Source organism: Epinephelus lanceolatus, chromosome 3 (assembly GCF_041903045.1).
Source record: "Epinephelus lanceolatus isolate andai-2023 chromosome 3, ASM4190304v1, whole genome shotgun sequence".
NCBI classification, from domain to species: Eukaryota; Metazoa; Chordata; class Actinopteri; order Perciformes; family Serranidae; genus Epinephelus; species Epinephelus lanceolatus.
The window spans coordinates 4,830,316-4,846,592 of NC_135736.1; the positions used below are offsets into that span (position 1 = coordinate 4,830,316).

A 16,277-nucleotide genomic window follows, 5' to 3' on the forward strand; every position below is an offset into this window, starting at 1 on the left:
ATTAAATATTGATTTACCTGGCAACTTCTGGGCTCTGTTTGACAGCAAGTAAGAGAGCTTCAGTGTTGATGAGGACAGCCCAGCAGGGGAAACAGGCCAGCAACAGAATCAGGACCCCCCTCTGGAGAATCACACCCACACGCTTCAAGTTACCGCTCCCATAGGTCTGCACGAAACAGGTAGATAAATAAGTAGAGTTAAACAACACAGATCACACTACGAAGCAAAGGCATGAACAGGCCAAGAAAACAAACTTGATACAAAAGCTCATTGCTGAGCTGCTTTTAAAGGGAAAGAAAAACCTCTGGAGAGGACAGTACCTGAGATATGAGAGTATCACATGTGCATGACAAACCAGCGCCAATGGACATACCAGTGACATTAACCACCTGCAAATTGACAAATTCATTAAAATTCAGAAGGCAATAACAGTAAACAGACTGTGATGTCAATATAAAAGCAGATGGGGCTCAAATGCATGTCTCCTTACCACAGCTGCTAAAGATACTCCAGCTAGTTCAGTTTTTCCCAGGTGACCACAGAACACCAAGCTGATGACACCAATCAGGAAGAACATCAACTGGGAAAAGACCTGGAAAGCAAAAACAAACACAATAGCCTTCCTACTTTTGTTCTTCATAAAAATGTCTGTGTTCATATTAAAAAAATGGCTTTGTATTGAAAGAGTAGTTGAAACACAAGCTGTCATAGAAACTTCAAACCACATTGCATTGAGGCCTAAAATGTATACTTTTAGCTTATACTTTTCTGTGTTTCATTACTTGTACACTGGATGGAGGCAGCATTCATTGTAGGCTACTAACCGTAGAGGCATGCCACAAAAGAAACAAAAGAAGATAAGCATGTATGTGCATGCGTATACACACACAGCTACATAGAGCTGTGTCCAGCTACCAGCCAAAGAGACAGGTTGTTAACTGCTACATTACAAGCAAAGCCTTTTATTAATCTGTCTGTAGTTAATCTGTCCCAAGTTGAGCTGACACCTGCCCAAGTACAAGTTCTCTCCAAAAGTTTGTCCTTTTCCTCCACATACAAATCAGACCTTTTTGAGACTAAAATTGATCTTTTTCGCTTCTACAGAAGTCTACACCTAAAAACATGGTACTCTTTAGGACAAAAACACAATTTGACATACACACAGGCCACAAATGGGAGCACACCAGCCTTCAAACCTAAGTCCACATTTACGCCTTTAAGTACTAATCCCACCCTTTTGACATACATTAAGAAAGTTGATTACGAAATACAGGAACTCTTCAATAGCCCAACAACAGCCACGAAGCATAATCTGTTCCCCCATGAACGTGATGCTTTTAAAGAACTGAGTGACAACAAGGACATCATAATAAAACCAGCAGACAAGGGGGGCGCAGTAGTTGTCTTGGACTATAACAAATATTTGAATGAAGCCCACCGTTAACTGAAAAATCCTAATTACTATCAAGAACTCTCTTTTAACCCTTTATCTAGCATGAAATGTGACCTCACAGCCTTATTAAACAGAGCCAAAGATGCGGGCCGGATCAATGAAAGTGAGTATGGTTTTCTTATGTGTAAACACCCCAGAATGCCTGCATTTTACATGTTACCAAAGATCCACAAAGAGCCAAAAGACAATCCCCCCGGCAGACCCATCGTATCAGCCAATGGCTCTTTGACTGAACCAGCCTCTCAATATATTGATTATTTTTTGAAACCATTTGTACATGATCTTCCATCTTATGTACAAGATACAACACATGTTTTGAATAGACTGATGAAGTCAAAGATATTTTTCTAGTAACTCTTGATGTAGAATCCTTATATACTAATATTGTACATTCAGAGGGCATACGTGCAAGTGAATACTATTTATCTCGCAGAGAGGAAACTATTCCCCCCACTGTTTTCCTTTTGGAACTCATGGAGTGGATCCTCAACAACAATGAGTTCTTATTTCAAGATAAAGTATTTAAACAATGTAAAGGCACTAGCATGGGGGCCAGCTTTGCTCCTGAATATGCATGTTTGTTTTTGGGCCTTTGGGAGGAGGAATTTATTCATAATCCTCAGAAGAATGTTTTCTTTGACAACATCAAATTCTACTGTCGTTATATTGATGATATTTACTTACATTTTTCAGGTAATGAAACTGAATTACAATCCTTTCATGAATTTTTAAACTCAACTAAGGAGAACATAAGACTAAACATGGAATATTCTAAGACAAAAATTGATTTCTTGGATCTTACTATCTATAAAGGTGATGAAGACAGTTTACACACTACCTTATTTTGCAAACAAACCGATCGTAATTCTCTTCTTCATTACCATTCATTTCATCCCCCACATCAAAAAAAGAACATCCCTTATGGACAGTTTCAAAGAGTCAGGAGAATTTGTGACTCTGACCCTGATTTTGAGAAACAGACAGAAGATCTATCTAAACGATTCAGGGAAAGGTCCTATAGGCCACATGTCATCACTGCTGCTTTGGAAAAAGTTAGGCATGTTAACTGTAGCAATTTATTGCAAAAATCACACAAACGAACGAGAAACCCCTCTAGTTTGTTTTTTGTCACTCGTTATGGCACTAAAGCTCAAGAAATCAAACGGGTCATTAATTCAAACTGGTCTATATTAAAAAGTGATGTGAATTTGAGAACCATTTTCCCTGAACCACCAGTCATATCCTATAAACGAGCTCCCACTATAAAAGATACATTGGTACGCAGTTATCTACCAGCACGCAGGGAGGATATGTGGCTAAAAAAAACCCTCAGGTACATTTAAATGTCTTATTAATACATGTAACCACTGTTTGAATGTTAATCAAACAAAGACATTTACGGATTTGAAAACAGGAAGAAAGTACAATCAGACAGATTTTATTAATTGCAACACCACATTTGTTGTATATCGTCTAACATGTCCATGTAACTGCTTTTATGTAGGACGCACCAAGAGACATCTTAAGGACAGACTGTCAGAGCATAAATATGCAATCAGAACACAGAATGAGGACTATCCCATGGCTAGACACTTTAAAGAGGTACATGCTAGTAATGATTCCTTATTGAGGATAGAAGGTTTGGAATCCATTAAGGAGTCCATCAGAGGTGGTAACCGTCTACAGAGACTCCTCCAAAGGGAGACTTTTTGGATTTTTAAACTAGATGCCATGACCTATCCTGGCTTAAATGAGGAGATTGACTATAGACCTTTTTTATAAATGTTAAATGCTGCAATCGAGAATGATATTACTGTCAGAAGTTTAGAGGGCTGTCAGATTATTTGTGTTTGTTTTTTTTTTTTAAATGTGTTAAATTTACTAATTGATCAGTTTGGTCGGTTTGGCTGTTTTTGTTGGTTGTTTTATTTTGTATCTTGTTTTTTGTTTTGTTTTTCTCTGGGACTGATATGACCCCTTGTCCTCTTTTAACCATCAGTATTTCCTCAACAGAAGTGGAGAGTCTGGTATCTCTGCTCTGATTGTTAATTTGACTTGAGTTCTATCACCTGTGTTAATTTGACTTGAGTTCTATCACCTGTGTCCACTCACCAATCAGGACCCTGACACTCCCAGTCGAGCCTATAAATAGGCCTGTTTTGAACATCATGTCTCCATTTGTAACCCTGATGAAGACCCAAGAGGTCGAAACCAGTTGGTTTTTTAAGTGTCTTTGTACAAGCCATAATAAATTAAAGGCTTTTTAATGAAGTAATCAAGCTACCTTTTTTCTTTCCCTGCTCCATGCAAGAGTGCCTGAAGTTTGTTTTTCGTCTTTGGTAAGATTTTGAGCCCTCTTCTTCAAGAGCACCTGCATTTTTTTCCTTCTTTTTTTTTTTTTGACAATAACAATCGGTCCTTGAGCACACCACTACCTCTCTTCTCAGTTTAAAGCCTTTTATTATTTCTGAAGTGTAAATATGAACTTCACCACAGTTGCACGACTTAACGCCACCATCTCAATGAGGCTGTAGAGCCATGTTCGGCCAGATGACATTCTATAGTTTCATTAAGCAACTTGGGGTATTTACTGATGTATTTTATGTCATAGAACAAAACATAAAAGTCTCTTAAGCTTGTGGTAACCACAGGCCTTGTTTCATGCATCTAACCAAAAACCCATTCAAAAAAAAAAACATTGACTCTGAGATGAGGGAACCGGGAGTGCTAAAATGGTTACTCATTTCTGGGGTTTAAGACTCATTCCTGCACCACTCTATTATGTTGCAGTTGGTCACACATTAAGTCCTTACCACTGTGTCTTGTGTTTACTAACTTATCCAACATGCAGCTGCAGGTTAAAAAGTAAATACTGAAAATGCACTGACAGGTTAAGTGGAGTGAAGAACATTGGTCATCTTGTTACAACACAATGTTCTGCTGGGAAACCTTTGGTCCTGGCATTCACGTGGATACCACTTGAGATGCTCCACCCACCCAAACACTGATGTGGACCAAGCCAAGACTGTGCAGCATGCCACACCATAAAAACGGCTCAGGGATGGTCCAAGGAACCTTACAAAGTGCTCAAGACTCCAACCTGGTCTCCAAAGTTCCCAGATCCCCTCAGATCGAGCATCTGTATGACATGTCGGTACCCATCCTCACAATCCACAGAACTCAAAGGATCTGCCTGGGGAAGCTAGGGAAATTGGAGGCCAAGTCAACACTTCTAGCTCTTTGTCCTGTTCCTCAGGTGACACCTTAGCAATTTTTGTGGTGTGGCTTGGTGCATTCTACTGCTGGGGAGGGGGCACTGGGTACTTGGTCTGTAACAGTGTTTGGGTAGGTAGAGCGTATCAAATCAAACTTTATTTGTATAGCCCTTTCCATACATTAAAAATGCAGCACAAAGTGCTTCACAGAATAAAAACCTACAACAAAAATACTACATACATATTGAAAACCTGCCCCTCCCACCCCCACATATAAACACACACACACACACACAGTCAATATAGTAACATGGCTGGGCACTGAGGAACCAGGTGAGGAAAGAACCACCTATGGGGAGCTCATCCACACCGAGAGGCGTCACAGCCTACGGCCACAGGGAGCGCCGCCACAGAGACCACCCCGACCCAGACAGACGGGGGTAGATTCCACCCATGGTGCAGAGCCTCCCAGTCCTCCGGACCTGAGGTATCTCCAGGACGACGTCCCTGCGGGCAGACCGGACACACCTCTCAGTGTGGAGGCCCCCCATGAGGAAACACTGGAGCTAAAAACTAAAAGACTAAAAGGCAATATGATAAGATAAAACAAGTATGAGATAAAATAATGATGAAATGCATAAAAATGTAAGGATTTAGAAAAAAATAAAGATTTAAAGATTAAAATAATATTAATAATAAATAAATTAAGATTTAGAAATTTAATAATAAAATGCATAAAGATTTAAAAATAAATCATTTATAAGCATTAGAAATTAAAATAACATATAATAGAAGAATTAAAAGAGTAAAAGAAATCAGTTGAAAGCCAAATTAAAAAGGTGAGTCTTGAGCCTCCTTTTAAAAACATCAACAGTCTCTGCAGCCCTGATGCTCTCTGGCAGGCTATTCCATAAGTGTGGGCCATAATGGCTGAATGCAGCCTCCCCGTGGGTTTTTGTTCTCACTTTTGGAACAATTAAAAGGCCGGTGCCGGAGGACCTCAGGATCCGCGAGGGATGATATGACAAAAGCAGGTCAGATAAATAAGATGGCCCAAGACCGTTAAGAGATTTAAAAACTAATAAAAGAACCTTAAAATCTTTCCTGAAACACACGGGGAGCCAATGCAGTGATCTTAAAACCGGTGTAATATCCGCCCGCCCTCTGGTCCTCGTCAGCACTCGTGCGGCTGAGTTTTGGAGTAGCTGCAGGTTAGAGATGGTCTTTTTGGGAAGACCAGAGAGCAGTGCACTACAGTAAACTAAACGACAAGAGATAAAAGCATGCATCAGCACCTCCATGTTAGCCTGACAGAGAAACGGGTGGACTCTGGCTATATTCTTAAGATGATAAAAACCTATATTTGTTAGATTTTTGATGTGTGGAATAAAACAAAGCTCAGAGTCAAAAATGACGTCCAGGTTCTGTACACATTGTGAAGGTTTAAAATCTTGTAGTTTTGGTAAATGTTTCTCTCTCGCCTTCAGGACCAATAATTAAAATCTCTGTTTTGTCCTGGTTGAGCTGTAGGAAATTCACTGCCATTCATGACTTGATATCTAAAATACAGTTAAAAAAGGTATCAATTGGCCCTGTGTCATCAGGAGACACGGCGATGTACAACTGTGTGTCATCTGCGTAACTGTGGTAGCTGATGCTGTGCCCCCTGATAATTTCCCCAAGGGGAAGCATGTAGAGATTAAAAAGAATTGGACCTAAAATTGACCCTTGGGACACCCCACACCTGATTTCATATGTTCCGGAGGAACATGTATCCATACTTACAAAGAAACAACGATCTGTGAGATAAGAGCTGAACCAGTTAAAAACAGTACCAGAGAGGCCGACCAGGTTTCTGAGTCTGTTTAATAAAATGTGGTGATATACTGTATCAAAGGCGGCGCTTAGATCCAGTAGTACCAAGACTGTGAGTTTTTGTGAATCAACATTAAACCTGATATCATTTAAAATCTTTAAAAGGGCTGTCTCGGTACTGTGGTTCATCCTAAAACCATATTGATATTTCTCTAAAATACTGTTTCTTTTTAAAAAATCATTTACTTGGTTAAAAACCAGTTTTTCTAAAATCTTACTTAAAAACGGTAAGTTGGATACAGGTCGGTAGTTATTAAAAATGTTGGGATCTAAATTACTATACTATATTTCAGAAGGGGCTTCACCACCGCCGTTTTGAAGGCAGCAGGGAAGACACCCGTCTGAACAGAGTAATTCACTAAATTTAAAATCTGTTCCTCAAAGAATCCATAAAATGTTTTTAAAAGTGATGTGGGAATCGGATCTAAAAGGCAGGTTGTTGGGTTTACCTGGGAGAAAAATCGACCAAGTGTCCTTGCATCAACCAGGGCAAAACTCTCCAGTGTTTCCTCAGGTAAAAGCAGCTGTTCAGGTGTGTTGAAAATTACATTCTGTTGATAAAAGACTGGATCTGATATCACTGATTTTACTTCTGAAGTGGTCTACAAAGTCCTCGCAGAGGGCGTCTGTTGAAATCTTGGTTTATTAAAATTGGCGTTGGTTAAAAGATCGAAGGTGGAGAAAAGGAATTTGGGGTTGTTTTTATGATCGGAAATGAGTTTTGGAAAGTGGGATATTCTTGCCTGTTTGACCGTTTTATTGTAGGATTTGAGTTGATTGCGTAATATTTCATAATGAACTGTCAATTTGGTTTTTCTCCACCTCCTCTCTCCACTCCTGCATTTTCTTTTCATTTTTTTGATATTATCATTTCTCCACGGGGGTGTAGGTTTTGTTTTTATTGTTTTGATTAAAAGTGGAGCCACTGCACTGAGTCAAGTGTTGACTTTAATTTACTGTTAAAATTGTCCACTATAAAATCACAGCGTGCAGGTAAAATTTCAGCAGGAGTGCTCTGTAAAATCTCGATAAAATTTGCAGCCACTTCAGAAGTTAGATAGCGTTTCCTCACCGTTCTCACCGGGGCCTCCTGATGGCTAAAACTGGTCATGTTAAAATACACACAGTAGTGGTCAGACACAGCCAGGTCAACAACAGAGGACACGCCAGTGGACAGGCCATAGGTTATGACCAGGTCCAGGGTGTGTCCTCTGTTGTGAGTTGGCTGTGTGACGTGTTGTTTAAAATCCATGCAGGTTAAAAGGTTTAACAATTCTCTGAACATTGTATCCGAGGTATTATCAACATGTAAATTAAAATCACCAGTTATTAAAATTCTGTTATAGGTGGTGTGTATGATTGTTAATAGTTCTGAAAAATCAGTGATAAAAGAGGTGGAATGGTGGGGTGGTCTGTAAACTGTGATGCAAAGAATAGGAGGACTGCTAAAAACAAAGGCATGACACTCAAATGATGTGTAGCTGTTAAAAGAAACTTCAGCAGAGTGCAGTGTATTTTTGGTGACTGAAGCAGTTCCGCCTCCTCTTTTACCCCCCCAGTAGAAAATAAAAAATTAAAATTTGGTGGGCAGACAGGTGAGAACAACGAAACGAATGAAACGAATGAATTTAACAAATGAATCACTTGGCCATAATATTGCTGTGAAGGAAGAGAATGTTGCTGACCGACTGCAGTCGGTGAGCAACATTCTCAAGATCTTATCTTGTAATTACGTGATCCTGATCTCGTAATTACGAGATCTTTTCACGTAATTACAAGATCCTTATCTCGTAATTATGAGATAAGGCCACTACTTTTTTTTTTTATCCAGTGAATGCAATGCGCTTCTGTAGTTTTCCTACGGTGCGAGCATTTTACTCGCATTTGCAACTAAAAATAGTTTTGTGCGAGCAAAAGAAATCATTCAGGAGCACACTGTGCGAGTACAGATTTCAAACAGCAGCAGAAAGAAAAGGCGAATCCTGCCGGATGTGAGCTGAACAAGAAGCCTGGCTCCAGGTCCAATAATTTCCTCTTCGTTGGTGTCATGACTGCCCAGAAGTACCTGAACAGCCGAGCCGTGGCGGCACACAGGTATGTGACGTGTCAGAGGGGAAACGAGCCGTTCACATTTCTCTCTTTGTGGCAGGTAACGGTCCACAAACCTCACCGCACTTAAGGGACTGTTCTTTACTTGTCAGGGGAGGAGGGTGGCTGGTTGATTTTTATTTTATTTATTTATTTTATTTTGATCCCCCCTATGTTAATCACTTATTGATGCTGTTTTTGAAGTATGACTAAGTCAATAAGTAATTTATTCCATTGAAATATCATTGATGTATTATAGAAAAGTGATTTATCTTTTTATAAATGACAAAAGGCACATCTGCCTCATTTTTGCTGTGGTATCATGATACTACTTAGAACCGTATTACTTTCACTGGTATCGTACCGTGGGTCCCAATTTTGGTACCATGACAACACTACTGTACACTTCTCTGATAATCAAAGAGCTAACAAACAAGCCATCTCCAATTTTAATATTTTTGGTCCAAAATAAATATTCAATGAAATATATCTGAATTTGCAAAATCCTCAATATGCAAAATACACATCAACTATATCCTTATTTTTCTTTCCAAATCTTTAATATGTTATAGAGTAGTCCGTTGTCATGGTGTGCTCCTATCAGTGGGGCCCACACACAGTAACAAGTAAAACACTGTGTAAGTCCAAATGAGATGAGCAAAACATCATCAGCCCTTCACCTGTGGCTGAAAAATAAAAAGTTAAGATCTTCACAACTTCACATTGGTGCTACACAAATGATGGAATTTCATTTTGTTTTTCAATCGTGATGAAAAGCAAATAATAAAAATCTTATGTAATACTTAAGACACAGAAAAGCATATGCAACATCAAAGATTCATGTGTTAGATTGAGTAGGCCTACCCATATGGAGCTACATTTGTTTCTTTATTATTCAATCAAACAGAGTAGGTTTTGCAATCAAAAAGAAGATTTGAGAGCAAAAGTATCAATATTGAAATCAAAAAATGTTTTATTGCAAGTAAAAAAAAGATTGATTAAAAAATGTAAATCCAAAAGTTTTATTTGCAAATCCAAAAGTTTTGTTTGCAAATCCTAAAATTTTGTTTACAAATCCTAAAGTTTTGTTTGCGAGTCATTTTTTTCGTTTGCAAGTCAAAAGCTTTGCGAGTACAAAGTTGAACCTGGTGGGCGGGGCCTAAACTGAAAGCTGTAAGACACGTCTCTATTGGCCAGTCTCAATCGGAATAACAGCTTGCATTTTTTTTTTCTTCTTCTCTCGGTTGGCGGATTGCAAACAATTTAAAGGTGCATACTGTCACCTACTGTACAAGAGTGTGCAACATCATGTAACGTTAATTTAGCCTGTTTCTTAAATTCTACTCATCAGCCTAGTAAGCTTCCAAAGCAACATGGGAGTTCTGTAGTTCACGGGGGAGCTGTGGCAAAAATCAATTCTGAAACCAAAGTTTTTAGGCCTCCGGTTTCCAAAAAACATTCGTCTACACGAGTGGTGTGATAAAAAAAAATATGATATCCACACGAAACCGCAAAACCCGCTACCAAGTGATGTAATACACATGTCAAAACAGTAGGTGGCGATGCCCACTCAATTGTGACATTATTTGATGCATATGATATCGATTTTGTATCTTTACAGATACCATACAGAAGCCCCCCATTCAATTTAAAGCATAACTGATTTGAGTAAAGGCACGAGAGCAAATCTGGGTATATAAACGGTTGGTTTGCGCTGCGTTCTTCAGTTGGCAGTTACACCTAGAGTAAAGCTACTGAAGACCAGCAAAACCACCATTTGTTTTCATTTATTCTTTCAGGTGGATAAATGTCACCTAAGTTTAGTAGTGTACCCTTAATAGATAATTTGTTTATATAGTTTGTATTGTGCTTCGTGATATTGTTTGAGGGAACTGTAACGTAAGGTAACTGCATACGAGTGGATGCAACCGTCACTAATGCTAGCATAGTTCCTCAGGGATTTAAGCTGTTATTACTTTCATTTTGACAATCTAACCTGTGACAACACATTAGCTAAGGTTGTAAGGACTGTAACTGTTGGTAGCTGTTGTTGATTTTGTTTAAATATGTTGAATTATAATTTTATGGGTTATTGTTTGTCGGACGATTGAGCTAAGCTTACCGACGCTAACGTCAGCTGTCACTTGTTGCCATAGCAACGGTAAACATTCACATACAGGCTAAGTGCAGAGTGCAGAATCAAGCTTCATTGTAAATATAGTTAAGATACATTGTATTTAAAACAGGATGTGGGATTTTAGTAGTTAGTAAACTTTTAGAAAAAAGCTATTTACCGTCGCTCTGACATCAAACAATGGAGACAGGTAATAAAATACTGCGGTTATCCCACCTACAACAACAAACAGCCAAATCACATAGAATAATACACGGTTTCAGAAGTACACGGTAGTGATGCGCGGGCCAACCCATAACGCGCAGGTCTCGTGGGTTACCCTCGTGTCGGGTTGGGTCGCGTTGGATCGGGTCAAGAAATGTTCACTTTGGTCGGTGGCTTAGTGGCAGAGCAGGCGCCCCATGTACAAGGCTGTTGCTGCAGCGGCCCGGGTTCGACTCCAGCCTGTGGCCCCTTGCTGCATGTCACTCCCTCTCTCTCCCCCTTTCACATTTGTCTGTCCTATCCATTAAAGGCTAAAAAGGCCCCAAAAAAAATATCTTTAAGAAATGTTCACTTTATTGGCGGGGCAGGTGAGGCGGGTCATTAAAGATTAAATATGTCGGATATAGCCTACTTGTTAACAAAACTGTTGTAGGTCAGGTAAATGCATGTTACGTAACGTAACCTGCAACCTGACGTCACAAAAGCGCCAAGCAGCGGCCACAACAAACCAGAATCAATGAAGCTGTGAAGATGTAAGAAGAAATGAGGGAAATATTACAGTCGGGAGAGTACAGGATTAAAAGAAAAGAGGGCCAAGCTGCTAAATCTCCTGTTTGAGATTGAGTAAGTAGTCTACACACATGCATAAATTCATTATTTTCCTTGAATTTGTTTGCTTGATAAGTAAATAACTATGAGAATTTACATTTCTTTAGTTTCTTCTCATCACTTGTGTAGAACGGCCTGCACACTGCACAAAAAGAAGAGGCACTTCTTATGCAAAACGTGAATTTATTATTACATAGTGCTCAGTGACAAAAAGTGAGAAACAGAAAGGTGAACATTTCGGTGGTAAAGAGGATTGTCTTTACGAATTGCCTCTGATTTTTTTTTGCAGAGGTTAGTAGGTCAGTATAAATGACCCGGATGATGATGACAAGCAACTCTAACGATTCATATAAACATATTGGTGAAATGAACGAGTTTCACGGCAGATAATGTGTTATTTAGAGCCTCATCGTCGGTGCCCCGATCATTCCCACTATATGGATGTACGTGGCTCTTGGGGATCTAAATATCTTCCGAAGGACTCCAAATGACACCAAACTTATCTGGGTGAGTAAACAACCGTATTTAATGCCAGAAATAAGGTCCAGGTTGTAAAAAACGGAACTTCCCCTTTAAGTGCAGTTGAACTTGCAAGCAAAACTTTAACTCACAAGCAAAGAGGACTGATCTGCAAGCAAAACTTTTTAATTTGCAAGCTAAGAGTACTGATTTATAAGCAAAATGATCGTACGTTTTTACTTACAAACAACTTGATTTTTGATTGCAGTTCAAGAAATATGCTCTCAAAACAGTTTTATATGATTGCAACAAAAAGATACAAAAATACCTCCATACACCCACCATACAGGCCGACTCACAAGCCTGCAGCTGCTCAACTACCCTAAAACAAAACACATGGTTCTCAGGTGAGACATATAAACTTGTATAAATCACAGTTGTGCCATTACCAAAGACCAGAGTGGAATTTATGACGTTTTTCTTTTTACTACTTTATAGCTGTGTAGACCTACAACACTTGAAATAAAGACTTGTGTGTATTATTACTGACATTAGCCTACTGTAAGAATTAAAAAGCAGCCTATGGAGAAAAAACAAACAAACCTCTTTACAGTCGCAGACCATCGTACAATAGTAACCCCTTATTTTTCAGCCCGGTACAACAGGAGGTCTTACCACTGGTCCAGCTAGTTTAACAACTTGTACTATCTCATTTCGGTAGTCCGGCGGGACGAAGCCTCCGACGCGCTTCAGACAGCCTTCACCGGAGCCCTGAGCACACGGAGCCGCTACAGCTGCTGTCGAGGCACCGTTCATCCCGTTACATTCAGTGTGTGTTGCAGGACCGTCCATACCCAAAAAGAAGCGCTTTAATTAGGCTGGTTTTAATAACTGCTCCTCTATTTTCACCTCAAGTAAACGTCCTCTACAGGTCTGTCACAGACAAAGCTGGTAGGTACATGAGTGAGTGTCAGAAGAGGAGTCACGAGTTTTTGGGGTCGCTACAGCAGTCCACAACAACCGAGATCACGTAGCGCCTCGAATCAAAACGGGATGTGACGGCTCTGACGTAGGCTGTGTAATCAGGAAATTTTGGTAAAACAGAAGATGCTGTGGACTATAGTAAAATAACAGTTTACTAGCGACGTTACAGAGTGTTTTTATGGGAGTATTAGTGGAGTAAATCATGCAAACAATGAGACAGCAGATCCCCTCCACACACTGCATGTCGGAGCGCCTGTTCCTGTTTTTTTAAAGCGACGTCACGCTGACGAGTAACGGTAACATCAAGAGATCAAGGACCTCTGCGGCTGCCCGTGCACAGGTCATCGACCAAATCTGATCAAAATGAAAAAACGGACATATCATCGAAATTATTGAATATTATGACTTAAAGAAAACCCCTAATTTACACACACACACACACACACACACGCACGCACACACACGCACACACACACACAGACAGACAGACAGATAGTTCTGAAAGGCACTATGTCACATTACACGATTGTGGAGTCATAAAATCGTGCCGTGACTTGGCCGACAGACATGACACACTACACGATGGTCCACATCATCCCCGGTCGTCTTTCACTACGTGTGTGATGTCATCGGCTTATTCTCATCCTATTTTTATTATTTATTACTATTATATCAGTCACTGTGCCTGTTCATGTGTCAGCCGAAATGTTATTCAAGTAATATAAAAAAGTGTCACAGACATTTGAAGAACCATATGCAAACATGCATGCAGTGAATCCCCCACAACAAATTCCTGCAAAAACACATTAAAAGCCTATTTAGAAAATGAAGGGATTCTCTCAACAGAAGTTATAAGGGGCTTATATTTTTATACAGCTACAGGAAGTGTTGAGTTTGAAATGACAGCGTGATGCATTAACTTTATCAAGGCAAACAAAACAAAATAGATCAAAGGTAAAAAAAAATATAAAAACAAAGAGGGATTAATAAATAACGGCCCGTTTATAATGTAGTTTGTTTCAAATGAAGCTGGGAGCCTCTGCAGTTGTGTTAAGTAAAAGCACCGCCACTATTTTTTTCTAATACTAATTTTCTACTAATTTTCTTACTTTATGTCTGTCTCCATTATAATAAAATAACATTCTTTGCTATGCTAATGACAGTAACGTTAACTCAGCGGGTTGACAAAGTGCCTCTGCTGTTTCACACCATCATTTTTCCCCTTTTACTCTGTGTGGTAACATCCCTAGAGGAAATATCTAATAGGCTGGGGTGTTTTTGTCATACAGTTTCCACATCAGCAGATCGTTCTGTGTTTCTATTGGTCAAAGTGACGGCTGTGATGGGAGCAGTCGTGAACGACAAAAAGAAAATCAAACATACTTGACTTTCAGTCAGAACGTCGTGAGGCGTCCCAGATGCTGTGTCTGTTGTTGTCAACTATGACACAATCCACGATGGATTATCGTGTATGACACTCATTGTCGTTCACGATCTGAACCGACACCGTATGTCGCTGCGTCGGGCTAGAATCGGCCTGATATGTGTACCAGGCATTACTTATCAAAGTGTTGGTTACAAGTGGTTTACATTTAAATACTTTTTTGGTAAAAAGCTAGAGAATATAAAATTTATTCTGTTGCTTTTTTTTTTTTTTGGGCTATTGCCTTTAATGTACAGGACAGAGTGAAATGGGGTGAGAGGGAGAGTGAGGGGTGACATGCAGCAAATGGTTGCAAGCCGAACTCAATCCTGCGACTGCTGCAGCGAGGCATCACCTCTGTACATGGGGCGCCGGCACTATCCACTACTCTACCGACACCCTGTTGCTTTGCATTTTTAAGGTGTTGGTCAAGATTGTCAGTCATTCAGGTCATGGTAGTCTTAAGTGCTATATTGTAGGTAACTGGACTTGCTTGAGTTTCCTGAAGACACTTCACCTTAATGCAAGAGGCTTTTTCAGTTCTAACTGACTGGTGTGGAGTCACAGGCTTTAAACTCTGTGTGGGTGTGACCTACCCGTCCATCATGTGTGTTGTTAGAGTTAGATGGGTCCAGGTGGGCATGGGTGTTAAGTCGTCTAGGGAAGGATCCCACAACTGCATTGCAGTAAGGTGGTAAGTGGGTCGTAGGCCACCTCCTCTGTTTAATGATGGTCGTTGCAGTTTGACCTGGATGGCTCATTTTACACCTCTTTGAAACCATCTGTCGTCTCTGGCCAAAATATGTACATTGCTATCCTCGAAGAAGTGTCCCCTCTCCTTCAGATATAGATGGACAGCTGGACTCAGAAAAAAACAACAAAAAGTATTAATTCACACTGTACTTTATATCCAGCTAACTTCATATTCACAGAGGATGGAATGAATTCACAAAGTATAAAACAATATTCCCCCCGCCTCACTCTTCCTTGTGATCAAAGGTATAAGCAACTGTTTTCACATTGCAGGGACTCATTTTAATCAGTGTAGAAATTAAAATATTACTTAACAAACTGACAGCTTGTCCGCAGGCCTCAAATGGTTTATTAGATAATTATATCTTAATAACTGCTATGTTCACGATACGACCACACAGCAGCCACAATAAACGCTTCTGTCAAACAACCAACAAACAAACAAACAAACAGCTATCACTTACCCATGATTCACCAATCGATAATTTTCCAACAAAAACAGTCCTGATACATTTGCAAAGGTCCAGATGGTCCAATCCAGTAACATATTTAGTCCAGTTGCATTATTTCAAATGTTCTAATTTCTCAACGTATTTTTGATAATATCTCCAGTTTGCATGTAAATATTGCAGATAGCAAATGATGGCTGAACTCTGCCCTTTCGATTGACACCTCACTTGAGCCAATAGGAGCTTCCATGTCCTATCCACAGTTTACAATAGCCAATGAGAGCCTTTGTTAACAGTATTAGCCTGGCTCTCTTTTCGGTCTATAGAGCCAGCCAATAGCAAGCAGTTGGTCAGATGACTAATGCGTCTCATAGCCAATGAAACTCCTGAGAGGGAGAGGTGCTTTTTAATACCTTATCACGAACAAAGACCATTATAAATGTACATTAATGATCAACCAAGGGTTATTATGTTGTCTTATTGTCCCATCTGGGTAGATTTTTGTTGTTGGGCATACTATAATCCATCTAAAAGTCAATTTTAGCACAATATGTTGTTCAGATTTTCCAGTAAGTAATGATGGTCAATTTGAGAATTTATCAGCACTCAATTTACAGTTTTGCTAGCTAAT

The 16,277-nt window shown here is 39.7% G+C and overlaps 1 protein-coding gene across 4 annotated transcripts in view; it reads right to left on the reverse strand.

Annotated features, from left to right (window-relative positions):
• LOC117255158 (multidrug and toxin extrusion protein 1-like) overlaps positions 1 to 13,280 on the reverse strand; it is a 42,756-nt gene extending 29,476 nt beyond the window's left edge. The window contains exons 1-5 of one of the 4 annotated variants that reach the window (XM_078163644.1): positions 12,641 to 12,855; positions 12,380 to 12,419; positions 491 to 592; positions 321 to 389; positions 18 to 166 (exon numbers count right to left, since the gene is read on the reverse strand). In XM_078163644.1, the coding sequence (XP_078019770.1) occupies positions 18 to 166; positions 321 to 389; positions 491 to 592; positions 12,380 to 12,382 (323 nt within the window). In that variant the 5' untranslated portion in view covers positions 12,383 to 12,419; positions 12,641 to 12,855. Of the gene's footprint in view, positions 1 to 17; positions 167 to 320; positions 390 to 490; positions 593 to 12,379; positions 12,420 to 12,640 lie in introns of all 4 variants that reach the window. The other 3 variants (XM_033623789.2, XM_033623787.2, XM_033623788.2) reach the window with 3 other exon arrangements.
• Positions 13,281 to 16,277: the final 2,997 nt, after the last annotated feature.